General features: G+C 47.1%; 1 protein-coding gene across 1 annotated transcript in view; it reads right to left on the bottom strand.

The window, feature by feature from the left end:
* HCN4 (hyperpolarization activated cyclic nucleotide gated potassium channel 4) overlaps window positions 1-27,216 on the bottom strand; it is a 188,760-nt gene that overhangs the window by 118,528 nt on the left and 43,016 nt on the right. The window contains exon 2 of the mRNA XM_065412232.1: window positions 17,874-18,297. Within this exon, the coding sequence (XP_065268304.1) occupies window positions 17,874-18,297 (424 nt within the window). The remainder of the gene's footprint in view (window positions 1-17,873; window positions 18,298-27,216) is intronic.

Raw genomic sequence — 27,216 nt, 5'->3', positions numbered from 1 at the left:
TGAGTGGGGAGATAAGAGGTGCACGGCTGGCCAAAGAGCGACACGGATAATTGTATTTTGAAATAGTATCTGAGCTGGATTGCTCAGAATGCAGATCAGGACAGATCCTGGTCCTCTAGCTCCAAGGTGCTTTGCAAACATTAGCTATCTTAAACCTCTCGAGCCCCATGTGAAGTAGTTCAGCTATTGTTAGCCCTGTTCTACTGATAGGGAAACTGAGGCCTTGACATTCATGGACCAATGTAAGAACTCAGAAGTTCCTGTGTTCAGTCCAGGCCTCCCTCTATTTTCATTCCTTTCACCAACAGGCAGATTTCTTCTGGTCAGTTCTGATTTCTGGCTTTTCCCATAAACATGGGAGGAGACCTTCCTGGAGAAAATGGTGATGATCCATTTACCTACAGTTCAGCAGGTGGCCGTTTGCTATTGTGCTCTGCCAGGGTAGATCTTTGCCATTTTCCACTGTCCAAACAAACAACAAAACCTCATTTTTTCCTTTTGGAAAATGAAGCATTTTGCCCTTGACCAGCCTGACAATTTCATGGAAATCTGCAAGTCACGTCAGCTGTGGCGACCAGCAAGGTGAGAGCCAATAGCTCCGAAGAGCGACCCAGCTTGGGATCTGTATTAAGAAGACAACCTGCTGCCATTGTCCATCCTGCAGATGCTGCCGAGCATTCAGCAGCACAAATGCTGAGTCATGCATTGTGACTCTCACCACCTCAAGAGGAGTTTGGGCTGCCAATGCTGTCTGGGATTTTTGTGCACTAGCCAGCGATGTGCTGCCAATGCATGAAACAAGGGGCTCCCACAAAACTTTGCCAGGAGCGTGGGATAAACCCCCGTGTCCCTAGGGCACTGCAGCGAGGAGGGAGAGAATCTGGGTAACCCAGTCACTTGTTTTTGTATTTAAACAAAAATTGCTTTCTTGGCTGGAAGAGAATCAAAGAAAGAGGTGGGTGGCAGCATGGACCCAACTGGCTCTTCGGAAGGCTTATCCTTTGTTCCCGACACTGTGAAGAGCATATGGAGAATACAGCCCAGAGTTCAGCATGTGTCATCTGATGAAGGGGTGGATGGGGGTGGGTGGGAGGTAACTTTGGGGTTTCTTCTCCCAGGAAGTGTTTTGAAAATCCCCAACCTTTAGTGCACCCTGATCCATTCCACACACTTCACGGGGATTGCAACAATCCCCAGGGAGAAGCTATCCATGGCAGGGACGGCTTAGCAATATCCAGAGAGGGGGTGACTCCTCCAGAGGCAAGGAAATCCCTCAAGCCCCCTCTCCAGTTTGGTGGCAGAATTTTAGCCCGGGGATCTAAAATTCTGTAGAATTTAGAGAGGCCCCTCCAGCAGCTGCATGCAGTTTGCTTTGGCTGTGTTTCTTACTGGGAGAAGGAGGAGGGTTGCTGCTAGGATACTAATGCCCCTCTTCGTGGTGGGAGATGCTGCTGTAGTGCAGAGAAGGTCCAAGCTTCTGTCTGGAAGCTCTGTTGCTGGAGCTCCAGGTAAGGGAGCCTCCTCGAGGTCTCAGAATACCCAGCAGGCTGATGATTAACTCCATTAACAACGGAATGGGCCTCTCTCTTGGTTAAGTGATGGTGGATTGAAAGAAGAAAGGCTCTTGGATTTCTGTCGTAAATGCACTGTCAGGCCTCACCCCCACGCTGGACATTCAAAGCCCCGGTTGCCCAAAGGATCACGGAGAATGGCCCCAGCCTTTCCTTGTGCCTTCAGGCTATTCCTGTTTGCTCAGAGTGGGGGGAGGGGGGCGCACGGGTTGACATGGAAGAGGGAGCTGAGAAAATTCATCTTTCTGAGAGAAGCAGGAGGAAAATGTCATCTTGCAGCCCGGAAAAAGTTACACATTGATTTCTACTTCATATAAATGAGGTTAAGTTGAATGCATTAAGCTGGCAAACTGGATAATTGCATGTCCTGAAACTGTCTTCACCACAGCTCTTTCCACAGCTGCACTTAGAAAATAACTTCATTAGTATGGCTCTCGCTCATCAACCCTTCACACTACTCCGCCTCACGTCAGATGCAAAGCCTGCACCCCCTGGGGTGCTTTTCCCCCTTTAACTAACGGAAAGGGGTCGTTTGGCTCTCCTTGTCACGTCTGCATATTGGTGCTGAGATAGAAGTGGGTAACAAATAAATGTGCTCAGGGCTGGAGCTTTCCATCCTCTCCCCCTCCCGCCCCCCCCTCCCCAGGGTGTGCTGTGGAGACAGCGCCTCACCATGGCTGTTCAGAACTTCCAGGAGTGACGTGGGAATTGCTTAGGGCAAAAGATGGCTTGGGAGCACTCTGGAGGATGAACACCCATGAAGTTTCTTCCTTCTCTAAGACATCTGCATAAGGTCAAGGGAGGAGGGGCAGCTGGTGCTTTCCTGAGTGGGGAACCCAGCTAATGCACCCAGCAGTGCTCCACAGCCCCATGGGGGACTGACCAGGCCTCAGCCCTTATGTGTGCAGAGAAATGGTTAGCAATGCTGCTGGGCATGCTGCCCAACCAATTGCCCCCTGAGCCATCCCTGCAGGTAGGAGGATCCTGGTTCCTCAGCTCAGCTGACACCCCCCTCTCCCCCCATTGCATCTCATACTTGGAGAGGCAGCTCTTGCCCTTAAAGGAGCTCCCTTGCATGGCAGTACCCACAGTGCCCTTCCAGCTCACAACTACTCCATGGCCATGCTAGTATCTCAGGTCTGGGGACAAGCAAAAAATGTCAGCAAGGCCTGGGTGTACTCAGCCTTCTTTACTACAGTGGGCGTGAGCTGCAAGAGGTATGCAGCTGCTGTCTAGGTCTAGAGCCCCAGCAGTGATTCAGTGCATTCCACGGGCTACATTACACTCCTTCAAACCAGGAGACCTGGGTTTTTGTTCATTAACCTGTCTCTCCACTGCCCAACCCATCCTCTGTACTGGAATGCATGAAGGGGCCATGCACATGTGCATTACTGTGGAGTCAATTTGGACAGCAGCTAGTGGTGGCTTGTACGCTGAAGGGTCCACCTGGTCTCATGCCTAGGTAGAACAGGGCTGAGTCACAGCATGCATGGCCACACGGCTCGAGGGCAGATGCCCCTTTGCTGAACATATGGCCTAAATCATCGCAGTAGGTCATTTTTATTTTTACTGCCCTGTTGAGTGACTCTTCTCTGTCCCGTTCCCATTCATTCCTCAGTGTCCTGTCTGCGGAAAGTAGGTACCCAGTTTTATATACTCTCTTAACCAACATGGTTCCCTGTTGCTACACCCTACTATTATGGCCCCAAACCCCCTAGACTCACACCTGCAACCAGCTGTGGGTGAGGTTCAGTTTCAGAGACAGCTCCTTTCCTGGGGTTGCTTTTTAACCATTTGGCCCTGTGAAATTGTCAGGCAGGTTCCCTGCCTCATTTGTGGGTCCAACGTCCATCTCTCCCACCAGTCTCATTTGATGATAAAGCAGCAGAGAGGAAACTCTGCTCTAGCCAGCTGTCTCGTTAAGTTCTTTACCTGAGATGACTACAATCCATAGAGCCTTCTTGGAAGTGGGTTCACTGTCATTTTATGAAGGCAGCAATTACACTGCTGCCCTTTGCTACGGCTTAGGCAAAATGGATTTATCTGCTATGTGGTGCCAGGCACATCTGGCAGAAACTCTTGACATGTTTGGCTGAGCACGTCTCTCATGCTGCCCAAACACTATAGCATGTATTGCAAGCGGAAGGACCAGGGTGGTGGGATCAACATCCCAGTTTGTAATGAAACCCTCCATCAAAAGGAGCCCATCAGCAGCTGCTAACGTATGTGCTGTACACGTCATTTTAGGCAGCTTAGCCACAGAAGATGCAGCCCTGGCTAAGCAGAGGTCTGCACTGATCTTCTTTGGCAGGTTTGCTGTGGCACATGGACTGCTTGAGCTGGTTTGTACCTTACGACAGTTTCCCAATGCCACTGAGAATGGAGACCTTCTAAACTGCCTAACACATCTGCTAGCACTGGCCTAGCATAGGCCCATGTAGGTCTGAATCTCAGCTGCTTCCATGTATCTCAGCAGATACCCATCAGGCCTTGACCCTCTTGGTCCCTGTGCTCATTGGACTCTCTCCATATTAGTTACAGGGTTACCAGTGGCTCCTCAGCTGCTCTTCCTGCTACACATGGGCTTAATCTGGAATTCAGAACACAAGACACAGCACTGGGGTGCTCCAGCAATGCCTCATGTAGCAACATGATGGGAGATCTCAGTGTGACAAGAGCACCATGGCCCTACATCAGTACAGTAGGTGACTGGCCCATTACCAGTGTATGTAGCATCTATGGGAAGAGTTTATAGCTAGCTCACCTGGCTCCCCCTTATTTACAGGCCTCTTATGAAACCACCATGGTTGGAATCTGAATCTCCCTGTGCCAGACTCCAGCACTTCTTCACCTGAGACCCTGTGTTACCATGACATGGCAGCCTGGGGCTAGAATACAACCTAGCAGAAAATTCTACGCAAAAATAACTGTCTGGAAAAAAATAGCCACAACTGGGGAGGCATGGACTTCGAACGAGGAGCTGCTGCTGCTGGCTGGGAAATAGATCCAAGCTCTCCAAGAGGAAAGCAGCCTTATCACAGTGCCCAGAATGCACCGGGAAAGGAACGTCATATGGAGTAGTCTAGAGTCCTACGGACGGCAAAGTGACAGGCTACAGCAGCCTCTAGATAGCACACGGAGCTGATTCTAGTCATCCTGTCCTTAAATCACAGTGTGTTTGGTGCCGGTGAAAGGTTCCAGTGTGATAGCCCTGATGACTTGCAGGCCAGGCAGAGGCAGGACAAACTTCCCTGTACCCTCTTACCAACATGCTTTCACCCTGCTCTAGAGAGACCACCCTCCAGGACTGAGAGGCTGCCCCTGAATGGGACCTGGGGACCAACGAGGCTAGCTGTGGTGATGGCTTTGTAACAGACACGTGTCTGCCAAAAACTGATCAGAGATAAATACACCTCTACCTCGATATAACGCTGTCCTCGGGAGCCAAAAAATCTTGCCGCGTTATAGGTGAAACCGCGTTATATTGAACTTGCTTTGATCCACCAGAGTGCGCAGCCCCGCCCCCCTGGAGCCAGGGCCGGCTCCAGGCACCAGCCGAGCAAGCTCGTGCTTGGGGCGGCAGATTTCAAAGGGCGGCATTCCATCTAATCCTTTTTTTTTTTTTTTTTGGTTTTGTTTTGCGCTTCAATGCTTTGGCCGCCCCTGCAGGTTTTTTCTTTTTGGTTTACTGCTCCCGCCGCCCTGTAGGGGGCAGAGGAGGGGAGTGCCCTGCGTCAAGCCCGGTAGGGCAGCCCGCGTCCTTCCCTGCCTGCCGAACGGAGCGGCGCGGAGCCCTCCCAGCAGGCGGCGCAGCAGGAGGGGCCGCGTGGCAAGCGCCCCGCTTAAGGAAGGCCTGGCCGCCCCCCTTCTCTTCCCCCCCCCCCCCCCCGCTAGCCGGGGTGCGCACTCCGCTGCCCGGGGTCTGCAGGGCCGGGAGTCCCCCTGCACCCACGCTCCCACTGCCCCGCAGGTATTTTTTGTTTGTTTTTATTTTTTCTTTCCTTCGCCGCTCCGGCAGGCGAGCCAGTTTGTCGTCCCCCCCCCCACTTTGCTGCTCCGGCCGGCCGGTTTGTTCTCCCCCCTCCCCCTTCACCGCTCCGGCCAGGGGCAGGTTTGTTTCCCGGGGCCCCCCCACCCCCCCTTTTGCCGCCCCGGCCGGTTTGTTGTCTCCCCCCCTCCAGCTGGGGGCAGGTTTGTTTCCCACCCCCCCCCCTTTGCTGCTCCGGCCGGCTGGTTTGTTCTCCCCCCTGCCCTTCGCCGCTCCGGCCGGGGGCAGGTTTGTTTTCCTCCTCCCCCCCTCCCCTTGCTGCTCCGGCCGGCCGGGCGTTTTTTGCTTTGGGCAGCAAAAAAGCCAGAGCCGGCCCTGCCTGGAGCACTGCTTTACCGCGTTATATCTGAATTCATGTTATATCGGGTCGCGTTATATCGAGGTAGCAGTGTAGTCGAACAGCCATAAGATGGCATATAACGTTCACTCGCTACCAAGCTGGATCTGAACTAGTGACCTAGAGACAAATGGCTCTGCAGCCCCTGGAGCCATCCATTCTCTTTATCATCCTATCTCATTGATAATAAAAACATTAAATATTGCCAGAAAGCAAGTGTAAAACTGCTTTTCTCCTCTCCATCCTAACCTCCTCATCCTTTGCAGCCACATAGCTATTCAAATATTTGCCTTGCTCTTTATAATTCATTACAACCCATTTTTTTATTATATTCCCTTTGAAAATTGTGTATTTTCATTGCCCAGGTGGAAAGCTTAATTTGCACTACAGCTACATAACTTCCTGCTGAGGGCAAAATCCAAGACCAGACCTCATTAGTTTTATTACTCTAACAAGGACTCTGCTTAGGTACAGATGTCAATCGCTAGCAGCTACAACCCATTAAGGGAGGGTGTGAGGATGTGTAGGAGCAAAAGGGGTCACATTCACAAGTCAAACAGCAGGTCACCATGTACAGGGATGAAATACTGCCCCACTGAAATCAGTGAGAGTTGGAATTAGTGGGGCCAGGATTTCCTCCGGAGGTAACACATGCCAGGGCTCTTGGTCATTCTATGCAGTGGGAATGCAAGTTACTAGGGCTTCAGCAGGAGTGCTAGAGGCTGCTCCAGTGGCCATTTAAAGAAATGCAGGGGTGTACAGTTGGGAAACTCACTGTCTAGACTCCCCCCAGTGGATCAGCTTTCGTTCAAAGATCTCAGAGACAGTCCTGGGTCATGCTACAGACTTTCCAGTGGGGGTTTGCCTTGACAGTGAACATTAGAGATTAACAATGCCCTGGAGGTCATTTTCAACACCTAGCACACTGGGGCCCCCAAACAATGTTGGGACCTCGAGGATCTACTGTAGTACTATAATTTGACCCATCTGCTCCATCCCTAGTGCAGGACTGCACCCTGCACTACATTCTCTAGAGCAGCACTATGGGGCGGGCCTCCCACTGGAAGCACAGGAATCATAAAATCATGAATCATAGAAAATTAGGGTTGGAAGAGACCTCAGGAGGTCATCTAGTCAAGGGTCATCTATGTCAAAGGAGGTGCAAGCTGTGCGTTTGTTTTTGAAGAGCTCTGGCTGTCAGCCCTGGGTGGCTGGGGCTTGTGCAGAAGGGCCATGCACACTCAGGAGGTGGGGATAAAGGGAACAGCCAGAGCCCTGCCACCCAGGCTTGGGCTCACCCCCCCCCCCACCAAACCCTCACCGGAGGCAGCCGGAGCTCAGGTTATAGACTCATAGACTTCTCCTTTCCACCCCCACCATTCCCACACCAGGAGGCAGCCTGGGCTCGGGCTCTCCTTACCCCCCTCCCTCCTGCAGTCTCTCACCTGGATGCCGTGGGACTCTGGCTATAAGCCCAGAGCGGCAGCAGCAGTGCAGAAGTAAGGATGGCAATGGGGCACTAATCTGCTGTGAAAAGTGATATTGACGAATATCACTTTTCACATTAACCACCCTTATTTCTGTGCTGCTGCTGGTGCGGTGCTGCCTTCAGAGCTGGGCGCCCAGCCAGCAGCTACTGCTCTCCACTCTTATTCTTTCCTCACAAGCCGATCCCTCCTTTTAATCATGTTTTTTGGGCTTCTCTGAAGTCCCTCAAATGTGCCAACGTCTTTCTGGAACTGAGATACCCATAACATTAAGTTACAGACCCTGAGAACTGTATATTCTCCAGGCTAAACCTACACCCCTTACCAGTACTCAGCAGAGGCAGAGGACAAGATCAGCAACCTGTTTGGTAGCACTGGATGGGGAAAGGTTTTTTGTTCCTAGGGAAAATACATTTTTTTTAAGTTGTCATTTAAATTTTTCTTCAGAAGTTTTCATGTTTTTAATTAAAAAATCCCAAACCTGAAATTTTTCCAGTTTTTGGTTTCCAAAAGCAAAAATAATTTTGTTTTTTTGACAAAAAAAAAAGTCCTATAGAAAAGTCCATTGTAATGAAAGCACCATTTTTTGTCCAAAACAAAAATTTAACCAGAGCTGTTGTTTTGCTGTTTAAAAACAGATTTCTCAAGAAGGAGATTCCACTGTTCTCCAGCTACACATTTAATTTCACCAAGGAAACAATGGCTTTGACCTCAAATGACCGACAAGTCTATACATGGTACTACATACTAGTACTGAGTGTTAGGGTAGGTGCCACTGGCAAAGCTCAGCAAATTAGATTTATTATTCAGTCAGTTTTGCCTCTCTCATTTCAAACTTTGTATGAGCAAAGATTTTTATTGTATTTAACATTCAAAATCTGAACCACTCTTGCTTGTTTTGATTGGATGCACAGATCAGAGGTTGACCACAATGGTCCTGTCTGGTGGAATCAGAGGCATGTGGTCTTGTTTCTGTCCCCCGACCGGAGGAATTTAAGACAAGCTTTCTAGGACGAACACTTGCATTTATGTGGTCAAAATCTGCTTTCCAAGAATATTCTCTCCTACTTATTTAAAACTGGCTCTTTCCATAGTCATTCCTGCCAGGACACTTGTTTGCAGGCATACTTTTAGAAAGCAAATACAAATGACTACGATGAACTGAATGAACTCAAGTTTTAGTTCAAGTGAACATTAGCGAAATCTTTGTTGAAGCCTTTGCCCTGCTCTAACCTCACAAGCCCATGGAGGAAGTCGGGATTGTCTGTTCACAGAAAGGGAAGGTGCATGTACAAAAATCATCCGGTTCCTGAGCCCATGGCACCTTCTGGCACCGACAGGAACTGATAAGTGGCTGGTTGTGTTGCCGCACTGCAGCCTTTGAGAAGGTTCTCTCCCACACTCACTGTGGAGCTGAATTCATGCAGCGCTTGTACAACTCCAACATGTGAGAGGGGAACAAATAGGGGTGGGGGAGTAGAGTGAACTTGGGAAATGAACATCTTACAAGTTCTACCCCTTTGACTCAGAGTAAGAGCCAGGATAGAAAGCCCCTCTGCATTTAGTGGCAAGAGGAGCTGTGGATGGATGCCTGAACTCCCTACCCTCAGAAGGAACTTAAGTCTCAATATTAGGTGACTATTTTTTCCCCTGCAGCAGCAATTTCTCCCTCAGAAGGCAAGGCACAAGCTCCATGCAGGTGAATCAAACTGCTCTACCACAACACTAGGTTTCCACCCACAGAGTAGGACAATCCCCCCGCCAGCTAGCCCTATCACACTCACGCTGTCCTCCTAACTAGCCCATGCACACGAACTAACCCTGCCTCCTACTGACCCAGCTACTGTTTCCCACCCTCTCCTTAACTACCCTCCACACCCCCACTCTGTGTAGGGGGCTGGCTAGCTAGAGAGACAGAATGATGACAATGGGGGTGACTAGTAAACAAGGGAGAGTGACTGCATGTTAGCCTCTCCTCAGCCTGCCTATACATGCAGTCATTTCCCCATATCAGCTAGGCCCCAACCCAGACAGACCCTCACTTCCCCCTCGCCTCCCACATCGTTCTGTCTCTCTCTGGTTGGCTAGCCCTCCACCTCACGCCCTGCCCCCACAGTCAATCCAGTCTCACATGGCTCCCTGCTACAGCTGTACATTTCTGGCCTGTGCAGTGAGGAGAGCTGCATGGGAACTTGTTGTCTGAGACAGATCAGCTGTAGGCACTTCAGGGTAAGAGACACGAGAACTGTCTGTGTGATTCCAGCGAGCAGGACAGACTAACCTTGCCCAAGGAGGAGGAGTAACTCTCCTCCCTGACACCTCACTGCTTTGTAGCATGTGACACCCCAACAAGGAAATCTCTCACCACTCCACCCAAAACCAAGAAACCTTCCTACCATTGGGTCATCCCCGAGAACCAGCTGTTTTGGCTCAGTCCTGTGCCAAAGACAGGCCTGGGCTTGCACTGCTGGGCTCTGCAGTGTAGTCCCCAGTGGCAATACATCACCACCTGTCCCTTACACTTGCAGCGTAACACCTCACTGGAGAGCCCGATCTCTGGAGTGTTCCAGAGCACCTGGAGATGTCATGCCAATGGTAGCCACACCTGGGCTTAGTGTCGCTGGCAGCAAAGGTGCACTAAACCACATGTTGGTCATGTTATCAGACTCAAATTAGGGACAGTTGCCCACTGTGAAATGGGAGGGTAGCAGGGGAAGAGGGTGCCTGATTAGCTCTTAATTGCTGATGTTTTAAACAAGTTCAGTACAAGAAGCAGCCAAATTATTTAACTCCTCTTGGACCAGCAGAACCATAGCACAGAAAGGAACAGATTCATGCTCCTTCAACACTACAAAGACTCCTGGGCTAGAGATAGTCAAACTACTCATGTCAAACAAACCTGATAGCTTTCTTTGGCAGCTAACAAGCCTTGTGGATGGGGGAAAGCAGTAGACGTGGTATATCTTGATGTTAGTAAAGCCTTTTATACTGTCTCGCATGACCTTCTCATAAACAAACTAGGGAAATATAATCTAGATGGAGCTACTGTAAGGTGGGTGCATAACTGGTTCCCAGAGAGTAGTTATCAGTGGTTCACAGTCATGCTGGAAGGGCATAGCGAGTGGGGTCCCGCAGGGATCAGTTCTGTGTCCAATATCTTAATCAATGATTTAGATAATGGCATAGAGAGTACACTTATAAAATGTGCGAACGATACCAAGCTGGGAGGATAGGATCATAATTCAAAATGATCTGGACAAACTGGACAAATGATCTGAAGTAAAGAGGATGAAATTCAAGAAGGACAAATGCAAAGTACTCCATCTAGGAAGGAACAATCAGTTGCACACATACAAAATAGGAAATGACTGCCTAGGAAGGAGTACTGCGGAAAGGGATCTGGAGGTCATAGTGGACCACAAGCTAAATATGAGTCAACAGTGTAACACTGTTACAAAAAAATCGAACATCATTCTGGGATGCATTAGCAGGAGTATTGTAAGCGAAACTCGAGAAGTAATTCTTCCGCTCTATTCTGCGCAGATTAGGCCTCAACTGGAGTATTGTGTCCAGTTCTGTGTGCCACATTTCAGGAAAGATGTGGACAAATTGGAGAAAGTCCAGAGAAGAGCAACAGAAATGATTAAAAGGTCTAGAAAACATGACCTATGAGGGAAAACTGAAAAAACTGGGTTTGTTTAGTGTGGAAAAGAAAAGACTGAGAGGGGATATGATAACAGTTTTCAAGTACATAAACGGTTGTTACAAGGAGGAGGGAGAAGAATTGTTCTGCTTAACCTCTGAGGATAGGACAAGAAGTAATGAGCTTAAATTGCAGCAAGGGAGGTTTAGGTTGGACATTAGAAAAAACTTCCTAACTGTCAGGGTGGTCAAGCACTGGAATAAATTGCCTAGGGAGGTTGTGGAATCTCCATCACTGGAGATTTTTAAGAGCAGGTTAGACAAACACCTGTCAGGGATGGTCTAGATAATACTTAGTCCTGCCATGAGGCAGGGCACTGGACTAGATGACCTCTCAAGGTCCCTTCCAGTCCTATGATTCTACTCATCACAAATATTTGTGCCTGAATTAATCCCATCCCAAGTCATTTGTGAATGGATCGTGATCCTATCCGACATATTTATTCATCAGTATTAATGGACGCTTTTGGATGGACAATTTTCAGGCTATGGATTCATTCGCTTCATCTACTCACAGTTCATTATTGTGTGTTTGGTCACCTAATTCACATGGTATTGTTTCTGTTCTCTGATTGGAACTAGGAGGCCTGGATTCTGTTCCCAGCTCTGCTTCTGACCTGCTGTGTGACCTGGGAAAAGCCACTCTCCCCTCCCGCACTCCCACATGCCTCTGCTTCTCTTCCCCACTTTCATCTGTCTTGTCTATTTACAAACTATTTGGAGCGACTGCCCCTCACTGTGTCCCCACACAGTGCCAAGCACAATGGGGCTCTAATCTTGATTGGGGACCTTTGGCAGTACTCTAATACAAATTATTATTAACAAGGACACACAGATGAACCCCGGCGATTTCACAGTGACTGAGGACACTCCCTTCTTAGCCATGCCACTGTGGGGAGCAGGACAGGAAATGGCACAATTGCATAAAATCGGTGCTCCCAAAACTGGGGAACCCAGGACTAGCTGGGGTACAGAGAAGAGAAAAATGCATGATGCTTGACCAGCCTTTCCTCCACTGCAGATGTGCTCCTGAGACATGGGTATAAATATAGGGAGCTCCTTCCCTGCTTCTGTGGAGGGAGCAGGGGACTGGGAGGTGATCAGTTCTTAGGCCATAGCCAAGACAAGGGGCTCCAATCAAACCAACCTGGGAACCAGAGTATCAGCACCCATACATTGGAATTTCCTTGCAGGGCCAGGGAGGTGCGGAGAGCTATCAGGCTGTGCCGGATTGTTAGGTTTCTCCCCATCACCAAGCAGTGTCTGTTTGCTGGCAGATTGTCTGGCTTTCTTTTTCCCCTGAACATGGCGTTTGAGAATTTAGAAAAGCTGGCAGGTAATAAATACATCACCACGCTGTTTACTCAAGAGATAAGCATGTAATGAATGAAGTCACTTGGATAAACAAGTGCTACAGGTTCATGAAAACATGTATCTGAGGCCAAGTCCGTGTCTGTGCAGGCACCTGCAGAGAGGCTGATACCCCAGGTCAGTGTTTCTCAAATGCAGCCACCTGCAGATTTTTTTGCGGCCACGACAGCCTCTAAAGTATGGATAGAAATTGGGGGGCATTGCCCCCCCAAATGTATGTGTTTATAGTGTGGGGGGGAAGACAATGTAAAGGTTCCACTGCCTCCCGAACAGCTTGAGTCACAGCCCACCCCTTACCCTCAGTCTCCCCTCCCAGAAAACAGTGGCCCCTCCCTGCAGCACCCAGCTGTTGCTCCTGAATAGCTGTTACCAAGGGCAGTGAGATGCGCTGCCTTGCTGTTTGTGCTGGTGCCACCAGCAGGGATCGGTGCCCTGCATTCTGGGCAGCGCCTCTGGAGACACGAGGGACCAGTGTGTGTGGGGCCTGCAGCAGTTATCTGTGGAAGCAGCTGCAATGTTCGGTTGCTGTGGCGCTCCTCTGATCAGCTCCCCCACTCCCACCCAGCCAGGGCATGGAGAGCCTGGGACTCCGCAGGCAGCCGGTGAGTTCCCAACCCACCTTCCCCAGGGTGGGCTCTTGCTGAAAAGCCACGGGAGATAGGGACAGAGACAAGTTGGAATTTGGACATGTATCTGTGCATATTTATTTGGCTTTCCTAAAGTTAATTAAATATTTTAGGAAAGATTGTCAGAGCGGTCCCCAGCAAGAGATGGTGGCCACACTCTGAGAGTTGAGAGTTTGTTGTGAGAACCCCTGCCCTAGGTTATTTACCTAGTAGTGCTTTCTGGCTCTGAAAGAGCAACAGCAGGCAGACTGGCTATCCATTTCTCCTTGCGGTTACTCTACAATCTCATATGACGTGCAGTGGGATGACCTGAATTTACTCTCATTTTAAACAGTGAAACATCATCCAACATTACATCATGACCCTTAAAGAGACAGTACAGTCTAAAGCAACAGTGCCAACATTTTGCCAGGTTAAGGGTCCTCCTAGACTCATAGACTCATAGACTTTAAGGTCAGAAGGGACCAATATGGTCATCTAGTCTGACCTCCTGCATGATGCAGGCCACAAAAGCTGACTCACCCACAACAGAATCTTCCAGCCTGCGACCCCTGCCCTATGCTGCGGAGGAAGGCGAAAAACCTCCAGGGCCTCTGCCAATCTACCCTGGAGGAAAATTCCTTCCCGACCCCAAATATGGCGATCAGCAGAACCCCGAGCATACAGGCAAGATTCTACAGCCGGACCCTCATTTTACCCGTGATGGCCCGTTAATGCCTGTTTGACTAAAATCACATTATCCCATCAAACCATTCCCTCCATAAACTTATCAAGCCTAATCTTGAAGCCAGAGAGGTCCTTCGCCCCCACCGTTTCCCTCGGAAGGCTGTTCCAAAATTTTACCCCTCTGACGGTTAGAAACCTTCGTCTAATTTCAAGCCTAAACTTCCCCACGGCCAGTTTATATCCATTCGTTCTCGTATTCACATTACTACTAAGCTGAAATAATTCCTCTCCCTCCTTGGTATTAATCCCTTTGATATATTTAAAGAGAGCAATCATATCCCCCCTCAGCCTTCTTTTGGTTAGGCTAAACAAACCGAGCTCCTCGAGTCTCCTTTCATAGGAAAGGTTTTCCATTCCTCGGATCATCCTAGTGGCCCTTCTCTGTACCCGTTCCAGTTTGAGTTCATCCTTTTTAAACATAGGAGACCAGAACTGCACACAGTACTCCAAATGAGGTCTCACCAGCACCTTGTATAACGGAAGCAGCACCTCCCTGTCCCTACTAGAAATACCTCGCCTAACGCATCCCAAGATCGCATTAGCTTTTTTCACAGCCACGTCACATTGCCGACTCATAGTCATCCTGCGATCAACCAGGACTCCGAGGTCCTTCTCCTCCTCCGTCACTTCCAACCTATGCGTCCCTAACTTATAACTAAAATTCTTGTTAGTCATCCCTAAATGCATCACCTTACACTTCCCACTATTAAATCTCATCCTATTATTGTTACTCCAATTTACAAGGTCATCCAAGTCTCCCTGCAAAATATCCCGATCCTTCTCCGAATTGGCAATACCTCCCAACTTTGTGTCATCCGCAAACTTTATCAGCCCACTCCTACATTCGGTTCCGAGGTCAGTAACGAATAGATTAAATAAAATCGGACCTAAAACCGAACCTTGAGGAACCCCACTGGTGACCTCCCTCCAACCCGACAGTTCACCTTTCAGTACTACCCGCTGCAGTCTCCCCTTTAACCAGTTCTTTATCCACCTCTGGATTTTCATATCGATCCCCATCTTTTCTAATTTAACCAGTAATTCCTCGTGCGGCACAGTATCAAACGCTTTACTAAAATCTAGGTAAATTAGATCCACCGCATTTCCTTTATCTAGAAGGTCTGTTACTTTCTCAAAAAAGGAGATCAAGTTGGTTTGGCACGATCTTCCTTTCGTAAACCCATGTTGTAATTTGTCCCAATTGCCATTCACCTCAAGGTCCTTAACTACTTTTTCCTTCAAATTTTTTTCCAAGACCTTGCATACTACAGAAGTTAAACTAACAGGCCTGTAGTTACCCGGGTCACTTTTTATCCCCTTCTTGAAAATAGGAACCACATTAGCTATTTTCCAGTCCATCGGTACCTCCCCCGAGTTTACAGATTTATTAAAAATTATCGCCAAGGGGCTTGCAATTTCTCGCGCCAGCTCCTTCAATATTCTAGGATGAAGATCATCCGGTCCACCCGATTTAGTCCCATTTAGCTGGTCAAGTTTGGCTTCCACCTCTGATACTTTAATGTCAATTGCCCCTCCTTTATTCCCCTCTGTCCCGCTCCCTCTATTCCTAAGCCCTTCATTAGCCTTATTAAACACCGATGCAAAATATTCATTTAGATATTGTGCCATGCTTAGATTGTCCTTAATCTCCACTCCATCTGCAAGCTTCAGTGGCCCCACTTCCTCTTTCTTTGTTTTCTTCCTATTTATATGGCTATAAAACCTCTTACTATTGGATTTAATTCCCCTCGCGAGGTCCAACTCTACACGGCTTTTGGCCTTTCTCACCGCATCCCTACATGCTCTGACCTCAATAAGGTAGGTTTCTTTGCCGATCTCTCCTCTCTTCCATTCTTTGTACGCTTTCTGTTTTTTCTTAATCGCCCCTTTGAGACGCCCGCTCATCCAGCTGGGTCTAATTCCCCTGCCTACTGACCGTTTCCCCTTTCTCGGGATACAGGCCTCGGACAGCTCGTGCAACTTCAGCTTGAAATAATCCCAGGCCTCATCTGCCTTTAGCTCTCTAAGTATGTTAGCCCAATCCACTTCCCTAAGTAGTTGCCTTAATTTATTAAAGTTGGCCTTTTTGAAATCGTAAACCTTAGTCACAGTCATAGTTTTATTTCTGTTAACCCTTCCATTTAGTTTAAACCAAATTAGCTCATGGTCACTCGAGCCAAGGTTGTCCCCTACAACCATTTCCTCAACGAGGTCCTCACTACTCACCAGCACCAAATCTAAAATGGCATCCCCCCTCGTCGGTTCAGCTACTACTTGATGAAGGAATTCATCTGCTAGCACGTCTAGAAACATCTGAGCCCTATTATTGTTACTAGCATTTGTTCCCCAATCTATGTCTGGGAAGTTAAAGTCCCCCATGATCACACAGCTCTTATTAGTTTTTACTTCCTTAAAAACATTAAATAGTTCTCTGTCCGCATCCAGGCTAGATCCCGGCGGTCTATAGCACACCCCAAGCAGTATCTCAGGGGAGGCTCTAGTAGTTCTTTTACCCAGTGTAATTGTTGCCCAGACAGACTCCGTCTTATCCATTCCATCACTTATTATTTCTTTACATTTTAGCTCATTATTGACATACAATGCCACACCCCCACCTTTACCTTTTTTCCGGTCATTCCTAAACAGCACATACCCTTCCATACCTGTACTCCAGTCATGACTACCATTCCACCACGTTTTGGTTATTCCTACGATATCAGGTTTCATTTCTTGGACCAGGAGCTCCAATTCCTCCATTTTGTTACCTAGGCTTCTCGCATTGGTGTATAAACATCTTACTGTATGCTGTCTATCCTTTCTCCCATTAGTTATGCACTTTGGTACGGACCCGGTAGTGTCCATCTGCCCCCTCCTTCTTATGTCCAATTCCCTACCCCTACCTATATCTGTGCTTTTCTCCTCGCCCTCTTTTTCAGTGTTGGAATCTGGCGTGGAGATCAACTGGACATCTCCCAACCGTCTCCCCCAAGTTCCTAGTTTAAAGCCCTTTTGATGAGATGAGCCAGCCTCCCTCCCAGAAGTCTATTTCCTTCCCTACTCAGGTGAAGTCCATCCCGCGAGAACAGCTGTCTGTCCCCGAAAGCCTCCCAGTGGCCATACATCCCAAAGCCCTCCTTATAGCACCACTCCCTTAGCCAGCTATTTATCCTCACAATCCTGTCTGCCCTTTGCTGTCCTTCTCTAGGAACAGGCAGAATCCCACTGAAGATAATCTGAGCCTCGACTTCCTTAAGCGTCTTCCCCAGCCTGGCATAATCTCCCTTGATTCTCTCTAGCGAGAACCTAGCCGTGTCATTCGTTCCTACATGAAGGACGATCAAGGGGTTCTTACCCGCTCCTTTTAGGATCCTTTTCAACCGCAGGTCCACATCCCGTATCTTAGCGCCCGGCAGACAGCACACCCTTCTGTTTTCCGGGTCCGCCCTGGTTACAGGCCTGTCTAACCTCCTCAGTAAGGAGTCCCCAATCACATAAACCTGCCTTTGCCTGGGGGCAGCGCAATCTACCAATCTATCCCCTGTTCCCTGCGGCCGTAACTCCTGTCTGTCTCTATTTTCCCTTATAGTCCCCCTATTGCCATCCTGTATCCTCCCGGGGCCAAGTGTTGATGCTACTTCCATCAACTCCTCCCCCCTGTGTATTGGACTAGCCGCCCTTCTTTTCTTCCTCTGCCTCCCACCATCAGGTACCACCTGCTGCGTCCCCTCCTCGTTAGCCAAACACCCAAACCTGTTCCTGAGTTCTATTTCCCCCTCACTAGCCCTCCTTTTCCTTGGCCTGCTTCTCACGGTCACATGCTTCCACTGCTCTTGTTCTCCCCCCGACATTCCCCCCTCACAGACCTTGGCAACTTGCCAAGAGCCACAGCTAGAACCCAAGTCTTCTCCCACTTACAGTGGTGTGAAGTGGGAGGAACTGCGCTCCTGGTGTGAAGGGAAAGGGGCCTCAGGGCCCAAGTGCACATGAAACACAGCCTCTGCTCACCTCCTCCCATTGGTGGATGTAGCGGATGAGCCTTGAGAGCCTCAGCAGGCGCAAGAGGCTGAGGATTTTGGTGAAGCGCACAATGCGCAGAGCCCGGGCAGTCTTGTAAACCTCTGAGTCGATACGGGTCTCCACGATCAGGAAGATGTAGTCCACGGGGATGGAGGAGATAAAATCCACCACAAACCAGCTCTTCAGGTACTTCATCTTAATTCGTTGGGGGTCAAGGATGATCTCGGTGTTATCCTCTACCACGATGCCGGTCCGGAAGTTGAGGACCAGGTCGATGAGGAAGAAGGTGTCTGAGACCACATTGAAAACGATCCATGGGGTGGTGTTCTCGTCCTTGAAGAAAGTGATGCCCACGGGGATAATGATCAGGTTTCCCACCATCAGGAGCAGCATAGTCAGATCCCAGTAGAACCTATACAGCAAGACAGAGACAGGATATCAGCCAAAGGAGGTGCCCCAGGGCAAGAGAGACCAAGTCATCTGCTTTATAAAACTGTACTGTTATTAGCTTCCCCACCCCCTGCCTGCCTGTCAGAGGTACATCTAGGGCACACCAGTGACCACTGTATTTAGGCACTTAATGTAAAGAGGGATATTAGGTTGCTGGCATGGTGGATCCTGATGGGGGTGTAGGATGCAATGGGGGTGTACACTCCAAAATCCTGATCAGGGCTTTGGAATAACCCAAAAGACCAAGACATTTACATGGCTGACAAAAACAACCACCGTTCTAACAATAAACAAACACTAAAAAAAAAAAGCTAATGGAAGGGATACAAACCCTCTCACTTCAGGCGTCAGCCAACCTTTGACCTTTGGGAGTCAGAAGGAACGTAGTGCTTTGGGCAGGCTCTCTCAGAACTGCCCACTGCGGGTTTCTTGCACCTGCTCCTGCAGCAGTTGGTGCTGATCACAATCAGAAAGAGGACTCTGCACTAGATGGAGCCTGCTCTGATCCAGTGCAGTATCCCGAGAATTCAGCTTAGATTTCTCACTGTGCCTAGCGTGTGCAGAGACTGGATTTGGGGAGTTTAGACAGTGCTCCATGGATGCCCATGCAGTGCAGAAATGATCAATACAGCTCATAGTCGCGTGCCTGAAGATATGTATTTAATTGTCAAAGTAACCAAGGGAAACATTTCACTGCTGTGCCCTCAAACAAGTCTCTGATACTCTGGTCTTTTCTTTATTGGTCAATCAATATTATCTGAAGGGCTCTCAGAACAGCATTCATTTTATTTTTGGAAAGCACTGTGTGTCTGAGCATAATCCCTGATGTTATAAACCACTCGCTGTTTTTTACCAGGTATTAGTATAATAGATAAGTGATCACACGATGCTGCTGCAGCAGCTAATCCAGAGTAAGACAGACAGAAAATCTCACTAATTCTCAGACTTTGCTGAGGAGTCTCACAAATAACCTAGTAGCCTCACTCCAATCCTCAACAGAGGCTTAACTAGTGGAGACATCGATGTAACGTGGCCTCATTATCACCAATATTGCATTACTTCTACACAATATACTACAGGGCATTTACTGCTATATTAAGAAGTATCATAAACAATTAAAAATTAAAATGCGCTTGTCAAAGTAAATGAACCAAGTGCACAGGGCAAACTCATCTATCGGCTTTGTTTGCTTACTCACACTGTCACAAGATACTTTATTTATTATTCTTCATTTCCTGAGCACTCAATATATTCTCTGCCATGTAGAGTACAGAGAGGAAGACAAGGTCACCGTCCCAAAAGGCTTACAATAGAAGAGATAAATTCCACTCCTATTTACACCGGGGCACTCTTGAGTGGAGCTGCTCTGGATTTTCATTGATGTAACCAAGCACAGAATTTGGTCTGTGAAACAGACATAGCACATGTTTCTTGGCAAATTGGCTACACAGCCAAGATGGGTTTGCATCAGCCACACCCAACTTTGGGATGCTCAGAATGTAGATCTAGTTAAGAATTTTACTCCTTGAGTCTGTATCTTGGGCTAGATTCTCAGCTGGTATAAAACAGCGTAGCTCTAGCAAGTTCAACGGAGCTACATTAATTTGTGCAAGCTGGGGATCTGACCCCTCATCTTTATTTTGTTAAATTGTCAACAAACAACAACAAAAGACTTCTCTGTCTAGATCAATGAACACTGCACTCCCCAAACAGTAAGTATATTGTATAATTGTAAGATATATTTACAGACAGACAGACAGACAGACAGACACACACACACACACACACACACACACACATACACAGAGTGGGGATTTTCAGAAGTATTCAGCATTGGCCTAAATCTGGTTCCACTGAAGCCCATGGTAATGGACTTCAGTGGGAGCAAAGTTAGGCCAACAGTGAGCACCTCTGAAAATCCCATCAGCTAATTTTATCTTGCTCTTCAATGCATAGGCATTGCCCTGCCACATACCCAGTGCAACTGCCTACCTAGCATGCAAGCCCAGTAGCGGATGTTAGAAACTAAGCAACAAAATAAGTCTGTGTGTCTAAGAGCACCATCATGCCATATCGCAATACATGCTAGTACTGAACAAATCCAAGCTGTAAACTTGTTTATTAAGGGCCTGATATGATGACGCAGCTTTCCTATTCAAGTAATTTAGATAATCACACAACAGCATGCAAGTCTGGAAGACATTGGTATATGGTATTGGTATATGCCGCCCCAAGCACCTGTTTGCTAAGCTGGTGCCTAGAGCCGGCCTTGATTCCTCCCCAAGTTTCAAAGGACGCGGATGAAAGCTAAAGTAGCAGCCAGCCCTGCATACACATAAAGGTGACAGTCGCTTTCTGCAGAGATTTTTTGATTTCTCTGCCTGCCTTTCTCAACATCAGCAGGTGATTTTAGGGTTCAGCAGAGAGTGAGAAACTGATGGCATTGGCTAACTAGTCAGTGTGGGTAGCAGGAAATTTCCCACACACAGGTTGAGCAATATACTTCAACCCTGATTTGCAGAACTCCCTCATATTCCAGTCCACTGTAAATTAATCCAGATACACAGCTCTGCCAGCTCCCTGTGGTCCTGAATACTGCAGTCCCTGCTGCTCCAGTCCTAGTACCCCCTCATAGCTCTGCCAACACACGTCAGCCTTGACCTGATCAACGGCAGTGCCACTGACATTATAATGCTGAGTTTTGAGTTTTGCACACGCACACACAGTCATTTTGTGAGGCGAACAAGCAGAGATTAAGTCATAACGTTCATTTCCATGTGGTACTTAAAGCAGAGTTTCAGCACAGATTTGGAGAAGTGAGTCAAGACAAATGCCATCGATTCCTCTTGTTCCTGGCATCTAGAAAGCATCACATATGGAATAGAGACGATGAGCATCTATATCCAATGCACTGACTACTCACTAATGGGTGCCCCAAATGGTGAGCAAATACAACCTTTGGCCTCTATGAAGAAGAAAACTGCAGCTGAAGAGCACCAGGATTTTGGCCTAGACACCATTCCCACACTGCAAAAAGAGGTGCCTAGTGGAATTTGCTAACCAGAATTCCTAGAAGTTATAAAAGCAACAATAAGGAAGCCACAGCCCACATATATCTAGGTCAAATGCAACACACTTACTGAAGGATCATTAATTTAGTGTCAATGGCTGCTCAGTGATCACAACACCTTGGGGGGATCAAACATCTTCATGTCATTTTATATTTGCAGTAAGAAGCCTCTTTTTGCCCTTTCTAAGTTATTGACTGAGATGAATAAAAATGCATGTGACGTTTAGAAGGGCTAGTAGCAATTATTAATAACCATGCGCTGCATTTCTCCAACACCTCCCAAGGATCCCAAAGCGCTTCCCAAACAGTAACAAATTTAGCCTCATAACTCCCCTGAAAGGTAGGTAAGGATTATCACCTCCATTTTACAGATGAGGAACCGGAGACATGGTGAAGGTAAGGGATAGTCTAATGGTTACACAGCAAGTCTGTGGCACTGCAGAGAACAGAACTCAAACGACTCGCAGTCTTGTGCTGTGACCACTAGATCTTAAACTTTTCCCATATTGTGGACTACAACTTATAGAGAGATTGGCTTATGGATGTTTCCCTTCCCATTTCCTTGCTGACCACAGCTCCCCTCCCATTTCCAAAAGCTTACATAGAAAATTAACAGCAAGAATGCATGAGATTTATTTTAGCTGACTTAGTGCTGGTTTTCCTCTTGTTTTGAGCTGCTCAGTCACACTGTCTGACCAGCCAGTTCTAACATACTTGCTTTTAATACAATATGATCACACACCTTAGAACTGGGGGGAAAAAATCACATTGCAGCCCACACCCTTAACTCTGACCTGCTAATCTGTAATTTAGTTACAACGTTCTATGGATATGCCTATGAAATAGGGTGGGCATGTGCATTTCAATCATATTTGTGTGAATTTCTGAATGGCAGTGGGTATTGCATAGCTGATCTGATTTTTTAAAAGTCACAGTGTAAATACCTAGCAGATGTTCATTTGTGATTTTTGACCAGCGAGTCAAATCAGCTTTCTGTTCAATACCTAGTGTATGCTGTGTGGACATGCTAGGATTGTAATTTTACAATAACTGACATTAAATTAAATATTGAAGTGTTGGAAGGACAAAGTTCAGAGTGCACGCTGCAATGGGATTTTCAGTTTTTGGCTGTGTGCATTGAGAGGGGATAGTATTATGGAACAGAAAATTATTGTGTGTCAGAGGGGTATTAGTGTGTTGGTCTGGATCAATATCATGGATGGTATCAGTCTAATGTTTGGAGATTTATATTGTATTGGGCATGAATGCTGCCTTAATTTATGTTCTCCTGGACTTTTAAGTATTTGCAGTTTCATAAGAAAAATATACTTAAGCAACAACAAGGAGGAAAGAATGCAAGCCAGAATAGGGAAAGAACAAGTTAAAGAATATTATGATAAGTTAAATGTATTCAAGTTGGCAGGGCCTGATGAAATTCACCCGAGGGTACATAAGGAACTAGCTGAAGCAATCTCAGATTATCTTTGAGAACTCAGAGCACAGGTGATGTCCAGGAGGACTGCAGAAGGGCAAACATAGTGCTGGTTTTTAAAGAGGGGAGAAAAGGAGGACTCGGGGAATTACAGACCAGTCAGCCTAACTTCAGTTCTTGGAACAAATGATCAAACAATCAGTTTGTAAGCACCAGAGGATAACAGGGTGATGAGTAATAGCCAACATGGTATTGTCGAGAACAAATCATGCCAAACCAACTTAATTTCCTTCTTTGAGAGGGTTACTGGCCTAGTGGATGGGCATGCCATATCTTGATTTTAGTCAGGCTTTTGACACAGTCCCACATAACATAAGCAAACTAGGGAAATATGGTCTAGATAAAATTACTATAAGGTAGGTGCACAACTGGTTGAAAAACCACACTCAGAGAGTAATCATCAATGGTTTACTGTCAGACTGGGAGGATGTATCTAGTGGCGTATGTCTATGCTGCAGTTAAAAACCTGCAGCTGGCCTGTGCTAGCTGACTCAGGCTCATGGGGCTTGGGCTAATGAGCTGTTTAACTATGGTGTAGACATTTGGGCTTGGTTGGAACCTGGGTGCTAGGACCCTGCAAGGTGGGAGAGTCCCAGAGCACGGGCTGCAGCCTGAGCTCAAATGTCTACACCACAATTAAACAGCACCTTAGCCTGAGCCCAAATCTGCTGGCACCGGAACTGTGGGTGTCTGGTTGCAGTGTAGACATACCCTCAGGGTTCTGTCCTGGGTCTAGCACTATTCAACGTTCTCGTTAATGAGTCATGGTGGGAATCCACAAAGTTACTATTATACCTAAACTTCAGACTCAGGCACCTAAGTCAGGTGTTATGTGCCTATGTCCCAGTTTTGGCTCCACTGCGATTCACAAAACTCCTGTAAACTCTGTAGCTGTCTAAACTCTCTTGGCAACTGAGCTTTTCAGAGTAAAAGTTCCCCGGGTGCCCATGTTCCTGTCTCTGGGCATGTGAACAGCTGCCTCTCTCCTGTGTCCGGACACCTCTCTTCCGCTTGAGCCCCAGAGTGATTCACAAGCCAGGGGAAGAAAGGCATTCAGCCACCTAAGTTGTGTGCAGGGTCCACTCCAGCAGGCATGCTCAGAGGCCACCTAGCAGACCGGGTCCCATTCAGAGTCTGGCCAGAGAGGTGGTGGTGCCCACCTTACATCTCTTAGCTCAGTGGTTAGAGTACTTACCTGGGATGTGGGAGACCCAGGTACAGCCCCCACCCCCCACCACCTAGCAGAGGGGGAGAAAGACGCCTCCCTGCAGACTGGACTTAGGTGCCTATCCCCATGAGAGGGGTGGGGCTTACACACACTGTTCTTGTCATCATCTCCCATTGGCTAGCTTAGGTGTGGGCTAACATGCTGGCTTTTGTGGATCGCATTGCAAGGCGCTGATCTCTCCCTTTGCAATGAATAGGGAGTCTAGGCATCTAACCCAGCGTTGCAGATCTCAGTGCTGAACCTATGATTTTCTAGGCCTCTAAAAGTTAGGCGCTACAATGCTTGGTGTTGCAATGTCTAAATCTCTTTGTGGACCCGCCCTTAGATAATGCAGTAGAAAGTATTCTTATAAAATATGCAGGTGGCACCGAGCTGGGAGGGTTGCAAGCACTTAGGAGGACAGGGATTAGAATTCAAAACAACCATGACAAACTGGAGAATTGGTCTGAAATCAACAAGATGAAATTCAATAAAGACAAGTGCAAAGTAGTTTGCACTTAGAAATGAAAAATCAAAGGCACAAATACAAAATGGGGAATAACTGGCTAGATAGTAGTGCTGCTGAAAAGGAGCCGAGGCTTTTAGTGGATCACATATTGAATATGAGCCAATGTGAAGCTGTTGCAAACAAGGCAAATATTCTGGGATGTATTAACAGGATTGTCGTAGGTAAGATTTGGGAGGTAACTGTCCTGCTCTGCTCAGCACTGATGAGACTGCAGCTGGAGTACTGGGTCCACTTATGGGTGCCATACTTTAAAAAAAGATGTGGAGAGAGTCAGAGGAGAGCAACAAAAAATAAAATGTTTAGAAAACCTGACCTATGAGGGAAGGTTAAAAACACTGGACATGTTTAGTGTTGAGAAAAGAAGATGGAGTGGGGACATGATAACAGTCTTCAAATATGTTAAAGAAGACAGGGATCAATTGTTCTCCATGTCCACTGAAGGTAGGACAAAAACATAATGAGCTTAATCTGCACAAGAGAGATTTAGATTAGATATTAGGAAAAACTTTCTAACTATAAGGGTAGTTAAGCTCTGGAATAGGCTTCCAAGGGAGGATTGTGGAATCCCCATCACTGGAGGTTTTTAAGAATGACAAACACCTGTCAGGGATGATCTAGGTTTACTTGGCCCTGCTTCATCATGTGGGGGATGGACTGGATGACCTCTTGAGGACCCTTCCAGTCCTAAATTTATATGATTCTAACTTTAACTCTAAATTAACAAAGCATTTGGGCCATTTTCAACCTTCATTGCAATGCAGCCAGCTCTGGGTTGAACCAAGTAGCTTTCTGCCAATGCACAGAAATGAAGCAAAACCAAAGCCAGAATATCACCAGGAGTGGAATTTAAATGAGATACCATGGCTAACCTTCCTACTCTTACAAAGAGTGCAATGGTATATTTAATGACCACATCCCATCAAAAACACCCACTATCTCCAACAAGACCAGTCTGGGGCGCTGGTTAAGAGCTGATTCAGAGAGAAGAATTCCCCTCTTTATATGGTCACTCTTTACATGGGAATGTTTCCTAAATTTTTGCCTTTAAGCAGTTTTTTCCCCTGACAAAGGAGCAGCTCCCATCTCCTGGAGGATGCATGTTGAATGATATACTACTACACTCACCAGCAACTTTCTTGACAGGAAACAGGTCACTGTTTAATTCCCTGGACTGCTAGTCAGGCTAGAAATAGAAATCATCATTTGTAAAGTGCATTAGCAGATGTCAGCATGACTGGAGTGGGGATGGTAGGGTTTGGGGGAGGTTGGAGGAAAGGTTCATTTCAGAAAGCAGCTACTCACTGGGTAGAATGAGGAGATACACACACACGGAAGGAGGGATAGATAGACACTCATCTATATTGAGCATGTATTTCTGTTAGATAGTCATGACTTTGCATTATTCACAGAGATAAAATAGAAGAGATGTGGTGAGTCACTGCTACTAAATGCATTAAAGTACACTTAGGCAAATACCCAGTGTAGGAATCACTGCTAAACAAGTTCATTTACTCATAGTGATCTATTCAAATGCGCTATCCATGTGAAAAACCTCTCTGAAATAAACACCCATAAAGAGAATTCTTGTGTTAAATGACTAAAAACCCAGCAAACCTGAATGCTACATAATGGAAAATGATTAGGGGACCTGTTAAAAGAATGAGATAAATTGCTTTAATTAACTCCATACTAAGCTATGCAAATAAGATGTATACTCTGCCATCCGTAAATAACCACCCAAGAGTACTGATGAGGTGTGCATCACATGACAGCATACTGCAAAGTCTGCTTCCTATAACAGTTTACCAGACTAACACCCTGGCCATACTAGTCAGCACCGGCTGCTTCCCGTCAGTTGTGCATGTTCCAGTTCTCCATAAAACCTGGACTACACCAAACTCCATCTCCACTGCAGGTTAAAATGTATGCAAGTGGATGGAACGTGAGCAATGGTGCGGTGCCAGACCTGCCATAGAGGCTAAGGTCCAGATCCTTAAAGAACATTTAGGCTCCTAACTTCCACTGAAATCAAAAAGAACAGCCATAATAGGTCAGACCAATGGTCCATCTAAGTCCAATGTTCTGTCTCTGACAGCAGCTAGTGCTAGATACTTCAGAGTGAATGAACAGAACAGGGCAATTTCAAGTGATCCAGCCCCCTGTCATTTGTCCTAGATTCTGGCAGTCAGACATTTAGGGACACCCAGAACATAGGATTGCGTCCTTGACTAATAGCCATTGAGGGACATTGATGAACCTAGCCCCCATGAACTTAGTTAATTCTTTTTAGAACCCTGTTATACTTTTGGCCTTTACAACATCCCCTGGCAACGAGTTCTGCAGGTTGACTGTGCGTTGTGTAAAGAAGTACTTCCTTTTGATTGCTTTAAACCTGCTGCCTATTAATTTTATTGGGTGACCTCTAGTTCCTGTGTTATGTGAAGGGGTAAATAACACTTGCCTATTCACTTTCTTCACATCATTCATGATTTTATTGACTAAAGGAAGTTAGGAGCCTAAATATCTTTGAGGATCTTGGCCTAAGGGTATGTCTACACTACGAAATTAGGTCGAATTTATAGA

The sequence above is a fragment of the Emys orbicularis genome, chromosome 10 (genome assembly GCF_028017835.1).
Source record: "Emys orbicularis isolate rEmyOrb1 chromosome 10, rEmyOrb1.hap1, whole genome shotgun sequence".
NCBI lineage: Eukaryota > Metazoa > Chordata > Testudines > Emydidae > Emys > Emys orbicularis.
The sequence above is the reverse complement of the archived record's forward strand: the minus strand, read 5'-3'. Positions and strand labels throughout refer to the sequence as shown.